Source organism: Medicago sativa, chromosome 4 (genome assembly GCF_051527215.1).
Source record: "Medicago sativa cultivar Bolivia chromosome 4, Bolivia_mono, whole genome shotgun sequence".
Lineage (NCBI taxonomy): Eukaryota > Viridiplantae > Streptophyta > Magnoliopsida > Fabales > Fabaceae > Medicago > Medicago sativa.
Window position 1 is genome coordinate 13,080,285 of NC_140752.1, and position 7,311 is coordinate 13,087,595.

The 7,311-nt window shown below is 33.2% G+C and overlaps 2 protein-coding genes across 2 annotated transcripts; both read right to left on the reverse strand.

Annotated features, from left to right (window-relative positions):
* Positions 1-307: 307 nt before the first annotated feature.
* Positions 308-1,435, reverse strand: LOC146926448 (putative germin-like protein 2-1). The gene is made up of 2 exons (XM_085758805.1): positions 1,244-1,435; positions 308-999 (listed from the first exon to the last, which is right to left on the reverse strand). The coding sequence occupies exons 1-2, from the start codon at positions 1,359-1,361 to the stop codon at positions 449-451; spliced, it is 669 nt and encodes a 222-aa protein (XP_085614931.1). The 5' UTR covers positions 1,362-1,435; the 3' UTR covers positions 308-448.
* Positions 1,436-5,692: 4,257 nt separating this feature from the next.
* LOC146926449 (putative germin-like protein 2-1) lies at positions 5,693-6,869 on the reverse strand. The gene is made up of 2 exons (XM_085758806.1): positions 6,676-6,869; positions 5,693-6,431 (listed from the first exon to the last, which is right to left on the reverse strand). The coding sequence occupies exons 1-2, from the start codon at positions 6,791-6,793 to the stop codon at positions 5,884-5,886; spliced, it is 666 nt and encodes a 221-aa protein (XP_085614932.1). The 5' UTR covers positions 6,794-6,869; the 3' UTR covers positions 5,693-5,883.
* Between the last annotated feature and the right edge of the window lie 442 nt (positions 6,870-7,311).

The following is a 7,311-nucleotide window of genomic DNA, read 5'->3' on the forward strand; positions in this document are numbered from 1 at the left end:
AGGAGCAGCTTGACTTCAGGAGCGCTTTGCCTTCAGAATCATCTAAGCTTCATTTCCTTTTGCTCTTTATTTGCTCATTCAGAACCAATGATGATGTAACTTTATAATTATGGTCCTGTACACTTGAACAAATATTAGCTAGTCCAATTTACAATTTTTAATACCTTGTTATCATCAAAACTCTTTAAGGTTCATTGTTAAACACATTTTGTTCCAACAGAAATCACAACAACAATCCTTATTAAACCAAATTAAACTCAAAATAAAACAAATATCATGTATTCAAATAAATCACAACAACAATCCATATTAAACCAAATTAAACTCAAAACAAAACAACTATGTATTCAAATAAATCACATGCATTTTATTTAATACAATAATAATAAGTAGAGGTTGATTGCACAAGGTGATTGAAGGACTAAAGTCAACTAATCATGTTCTCTAACTAGTTGTTGTCATACCAAGACTGCTTTTGAAGATAATCAATTATGCTCTTATCCACTTGAAAAGCTTTGGTAAGAACTTCGTCGGAAATAAGAGGATCAGATTTAAACAAAGCATTTGCAACGGTGATAACTCCTGGATTTTGACTGCTAAGTCCAGCGATAGCAACCGCATTGCCATATCCAACATTCAGTTGAAAATGAATAAGACCAATTGGGAACACAAACACATCACCCTTGTTGAGCACCTTGGTAAAGAGACGATTATTGTTGTCTTGATTTGACGTGACAAATCCAACATAAAGAGTGCCTTCAAGCACTATAAGGATCTCTGTTCCTCTAGGGTGGATGTGAGGTGGGTTTAAACCCTTAGGCTCAAAATCCACGCGAGCCAAAGATATACCAAGAGTGTTAAGTCCGAATAGTTGGTCTACAGTGACTTGAGTTACTTGAGAGCCTAGTGCGTTAGAGGCATTCCCAGCTTCAACATGTTTGAAGAAATCTTCAGCTTTAACAAGTGCGGGGTCTTTACAGAATTTCCCATTCACAAATACTGCAAATTATCAAATCATAGTTTAGTTATATCAAAGAAATTATAGTGTCTAGTAATGACCTACCTAAACCAGGAAACACCAAGAACCAAAACAAAAGATTCTATATTTACAAGCGCTAAAATAAAAAAATATATATTTTTGCAGGGATTTAAACCAAAAAGTCTAATATTTGCAGGAAACATTTGCATATTTAAGCATAAAAATTTAGTAATCAAGACTTAAAGTTAAGGAATATATACATACCACCATCTTTGGGGTCTTTGATTGCAACGCAAAAGTCTTGGAGAGGGCTGGGGTCATAAGCAAAGGCAACAGATGATGCCAAAGCCAAGATGCTAACAAGGAAGTATAAAACCTTCATTTTGCAACTCAGTACTACTCTTTAATATTCTTATGTAAATAACTTGTTAGAATTGAGTTTTGTTGCATGTATTTGCTAGCTATTTATAAGAATGAAATATTATAGTTGTTTGCATTTGATCTTTACCGTCATTAATTTTTTATTAAATAATGAACCATTCTTTAACAACTACATGTATACTTGATCTCCAAAACAAAGTCAAGACCACGTGTTCACTTGACATTGAATTTACTACCTGTTCTCGTAATGGTAATTTTATAATGAAATTGTTTTGGGCTAAATGATATTAAGATAAGAGTAGACCAACACGGTGTGGCACAAGTGATATATGATTCGGTCATTTAACCATTTTATCCGGGGGTTTGATCTTCGGTTAACGCGTATAGCAAAAATATATCTTGGTAGAGATCAATCCCTTAAATGAATTTCAATTATCTCAAATGATTAATATTTGACTTATGCGTTGCGGTACCGTTTAAAAAAAAGAAGATAAATTTAGGATTTTTCTTGGTAAGTTGGTGGAATTTGGAAAATATTCGAGTAATTGGCACAAGCGTACCATTAATAAACTGAAAGACCATTTCTGATGTACCCTTTCAACAAATAATTATGTATTAACTAGAGGGCTCTGATTTTAAACCAAATTAAGATCAGTTTAGTACATGTTCTTTTAATTATAATTTTATAATGGAAAAACTCTGGGCTAAATCAAAATAAGATCAGTTTAGACTTTGTCTCAGTTCTGGAGACTTAATTATAATTGCACTCTATTTTGCAAACTAACCTTTTGATGACTGCATGTTATTAGTATTAAAGTTCAAACATCGTGTAGTAGTTGTGGAATTAATGTGGCAATTTCTTGAGTAATTTGGTCGCAATCATGCCATCACTAATACATGTCACAAAGGCAAAATAGAATGACCGTTTCTGAATTAACCTAGTCAACAAGTAATCAACCGAGGATCCAAAAGTTCAAATAAAAACAGAAACATGTCTTGCTAATTAGGAATAGTAGTAGTAATTTTTTATTTAAATATTTTGTTCTAATAATATAGTAGATTTCTCTAAAATGCCCTTCATATAGATAAAAGTATTTCATTTCATAAGTAAAAATTTAAATGAAGTAAAACCTTAATTTCAATTGCCAACTTCAACAAGTGTGTCAACAACAATTCATATTGCCATGACGATCCTGAAGGAGGAATATTTGGCTGTTATAGAGACATGCAAGTACAATATGCATGAAAAAGGAATATGGCTGAAAGGTACACCACCTTCGTGTGTGGATGCCTTGCGCGCTAAATTACAAGTGTTATGGAAATCCTTAAGTTGACCTTGCTTGATAAAGGGTGCTGTATGAGTTCTCTTTCTCTTCTGTACAAGTTGTACAAAGTGTAAGATCACAGGTTCTTGGAACATTAGCTTTGGGTTTATTACATTGTTCGCTTGAAGTCATGATTTAACTCTAGCATGCAACAACAATCTAGAGCTCAGGTATGGGTTGGGATTTATGTCTTATCATGGGAATACTGGAGACCTAAAGTACTATATTTGCAATTTTAATTAGTATTGGAACCCCAATTTTTACGAATGCAGTCACTAACATGTAAATTTTTTACCGTTTGTTTTTTCATTTTGATCGTGTCCATGTTGGCTGAAAGAGAAAGATTTGCTTTCTTTGTTGACTTCGACGATGAGAAGTTGCTTGATTTTGACAGAAAATGCATGATTATTGGTCATGATGTAAGCAAGTGTAAGGGAACTAAATCTCCTTTCGACAATATTGTAGAAAATTAAGCAAATACTAGGAGAAGAAATGCAAGATAGGAACCCAATGAAACCTTTGTTGAGTCAAATAACAACAAAAAGAAGCAAGGTAAAGATATTTGTGATTCAGAAAGTTCTACTTCTAAAGACAAGGAACATGCCAATACAGGAATTGCCAACAATGAAGTTGTTGGGGAGACTACCATAGATTTTGATGGAAACAAAATTAAGAGCACTATTCAAGAAGATGGTATTGTTGGAAATAATATGCAGGGAAACCAACATCAAGAGATGGATAACAACATTGGTGAAGATGAAATAATAGACAAGCCTAGTTAACATAAAGCAATATGAATCCATACTGATAATGATGATTTAAGTTCAGAGGATCAATGTTTGCGGAAATATATGATGACGCCTCATATATAATGTTTTAGCTATGTTTTCGAGTCTTTGTCTTGTCACTTGTGGACTTTAGAGGTTTAGAGTGAGTTACTCATGGGTTGGAAAATATTTTGGTTTAAGTCATTGCAATTCGCTTTCTTCCTTAACCGGACAACTCCATAGGTGTTTTGAGTATTTTTTTTTGTTGGTATATATCATGTAATCAGGGGAGTTGTGGAAGCAAGAGGATCAAGCAATGAAGCCCATATACTTGATACGATACGACACCGATACGGGAAAATTTTAAAATTCAAGATACGATACGACCAGGATATTACTTTAATAAAAAATTAAATTTAAACTACATATTAAAACTGTAAATACAAACTATGGCACAAAAACTAAAAAGCAAAAAAATATACGCAAAACCTAGAACAAACAGACATAGAACAACGATAAGGCACAACAATGAAATTGCTTTCACACGACAATCAACAATAGCAGCGGCTCCGACAAACAAAAGAACACAAAACAGACGGTGGACAACAACAAAAATATAAATATAAGCAATATTGATAATAAAGAAAATGACAGTTAATCAATTACATATATGATATATCCAAAAAAGAGAACACCGTTACCTAGTCAATTACATATATCACAAAAATAATAAAAACATATCATGAGCGTATCAATTTCTACCGTCTATCCCCTGTGTATCCCCAATGTATCTAAAAAGTATACAATTGTTTTTATAAAATATATAATTTAATTTTCAGATACTTTTCCCGATACGTATCGAGAAGTATCTAGCATGTATCGGTGCAGGATACGAAAGGATACCGATACGTCATCCATTTTGAAGCTTATACAAGATATACTCTTTAAAGTTTGGACTTTGAAGGCTTTGTTGAGAGGGTTTGAGATGACGTCCGGATTGAAGGTTAATTTTTATAAGAGTTGCTTGATAGGAGTGAATGCGCCATTGAGTTTTATGGAGATGGCTTAAAATTTCTTGAAATGTAAGGAATGTACAATCTATTTTGTTTATTTGGGCCTTTCGATAGGATCAAATCTGAAGAAATTGTCTACTTAAGAAGCGTTGTTGGAGCAATTGAGGATGAGACTAAACACTTGGGGGAATAAATATGTGAGCCTAGGCGGGAGGATCGTTCTTTTGAATTTGGTTCCTAACTTCTTTCTATATTTTTTGAAAATGCCAGCAATAGTTCAAAAGAGGATAACTGAGATACAAAGGTGTTGGATTGTGATCTTTCAAAAATGGTTTGAAAAAGCACTTAAAAATTATTTTAATCAAAAGAAATATAATGCTTATAAAAGTTTTTAATAAAGATGAAAACTAAAGATATTGTGCTAAAATAAATAACAAAACAAGTAAAAGAGATGAGAGAAATGACACATGGTTATTTAGATTGCTGAAGGTGCGGTGGGAACATGCAATTTAACAAACAGGATATTCTCCCTCAAAAAAACAAACAGGATATTCTCCCTCAAAAAAACAAACAGGATATTCTAAAAGATTAAGGTTTGATTATTATTAGTTCTTCAGTGTGACCTTTGACTTCCATCAATTTTCTTCATGTTGAAGTTCTATTGGATTGTGGCAGAACATTGGTCTTTATTTGCTTGATTTTAAAATGTTTTCGGTTGTTTTCGGCTTCCAGTTTAAGATTTCTATATCGGACTTCGGAAAAGTTTAAAGAATCATTGTCATTTGTCTTAGGGCTTTGAAAATGTCATTTCATAAGTAGCTTAAGTTCAACATAATGTCACTTTTGCATGTCGTATAGTTAATCATAAGTAGCCCAGTCATATAATAATAGTATTGAAGTTGAATGCATTCTGGTTGCATGAATAGTACTCTTGCTATATCTTTTGTTTTGTTGCATTGTTATGCAGAGAATCAACTGATAGAATATGAGTCAGGCTTCTATCTTCAACAAATCAACTTAGCATTATGGATGCCCTAGATGCCAATGAAGACAACATTTAAACTAATATATGAGGTAGTATTATTGATCACATTCTGGCTGCATAAGTGCTACTCTTGCTAATTCTCATATGTTTTGTTATGAAGAAAATCGCAAAGGCTGAATATTGGGAACTGATATAATAGTGTCATTGACGATAAAACTTATCTAGAAAGCACCCATGAATAATTCTAATTAACATGATACTGAATGGGATATAGAAATCACAACAATCCTTATTAAACCAAATTAAACTCAAAACAAAACAACTATGTTTTAAAATAAATCACATGCATTTTATTTAATACAATAATAATAAGTAGAGAGGTTGATTGCACAAGGTGATTGAAGGACTAAAGTCAACTAATCATGTTCTCTAACTAGTTGTTGTCATACCAAGACTGCTTTTGAAGATAATCAATTATGCTCTTATCCACTTGAAAAGCTTTGGTAAGAACTTCGTCAGAAATAAGAGGATCAGATTTAAACAAAGCATTTGCAACTGTGATAACTCCTGGATTTTGACTGCTAAGTCCAGCAATAGCAACAGCCTTGCCATATCCCACATTCAGTTGAAAATGAATAAGACCAATTGGGAACACAAACACATCACCCTTGTTGAGCACCTTGGTAAAGAGCCGGTTGTTGTCTTGGTTTGATGAGACAAATCCAACATAAAGAGTGCCTTCGAGTACTATAAGGATCTCTGTTCCTCTAGGGTGGATGTGAGGAGGGTTTAAACCCTTAGGCGCAAAATCAACACGAGCCAAAGATATACCAAGAGTGTTAAGTCCGAATAGTTGGTCTACAGTGACTTGAGTTACTTGAGAGCCTAGTGCATTAGAGGCATTCCCAGCTTCAACATGTTTGAAGAAATCTTCAGCTTTAACAAGTGCGGGGTCTTTACAGAATTTTCCATTCACAAATACTGCAAAGTATCAAATCATAGTTTAGTTATATCAAAGAAATTTTAGTATAGTTTCTAGTAATGACCTAGCTAAACCATGAAACACCAAGAACCAAAACAAAAGATTCTATATTTACAAGCGCTAAAACCAAAAAAAAAAAAAGAATTAAAACCAAAAAGTCTAATATTTGCAGGAAACATTTGCATGTTTAAGCATAAAAATTGAGTAGTAATCAAGACTAAAAGTTAAGGAATATATACATACCACCATCTTTGGGGTCTTTGATTGCAACACAAAAGTCTTGGAGAGGGCTGGGGTCAGAAGCAAAGGCAAGAGAGGATGCCAAAGCCAAGATGCTAACAAGAAAGTATACAATCTTCATTTTGCAACTCAGTACTACTCTTTAATATTTTTCTTATGTAAATAACTTGTGAGAATTGAGTTTTGTTGCATGTATTGCTTGCCATTTATTGGCAATGAAACACTGAAATGGTTTGCATTTGATGTTTTCCGTCATTAATTTTTTATTAAATAATGAACCATTCTTTAACAACTACATGTATACTTGATCTCCAAACCAAAGTGAAGACCATTTTTAATTGCATTACCGTGTTCACTTGACATTGAATTTACTACCTGTTCTCGTAATGGTAATTTTATAATGAAAATGTTTTGGGCTAAAAAGAAATTAAGTTAAGTTTAGACCAACACGGTGTGGTTCAAGTGGTACATGTTTCTGTCATTTAACCATTTTGTTCAGGGTTTGATCTTCGGCTAGCACATATAGTAAAAATATGTTGGAAGATGTTGTGAAAGTGACTCAAAATTGGAGAAATTGAAGTTTGCTGAAGTGTCAAAATCGGAGCACGATTTGAAAGATCGGAGTACGATTTTGGACCT

Bases quoted from the DNA above. Each gene is read 5' to 3' on its own strand.
- LOC146926448 (XM_085758805.1), bottom strand. From the start codon at position 1,361: ATGAAGGTTTTATACTTCCTTGTTAGCATCTTGGCTTTGGCATCATCT. The intron at 1,000-1,243 runs GTATGTATATAT...GATAATTTGCAG, and splicing joins CAAAGACCCCAAAGATGGTG to TATTTGTGAATGGGAAATTC.
- LOC146926449 (XM_085758806.1), bottom strand. From the start codon at position 6,793: ATGAAGATTGTATACTTTCTTGTTAGCATCTTGGCTTTGGCATCCTCT. The intron at 6,432-6,675 runs GTATGTATATAT...GATACTTTGCAG, and splicing joins CAAAGACCCCAAAGATGGTG to TATTTGTGAATGGAAAATTC.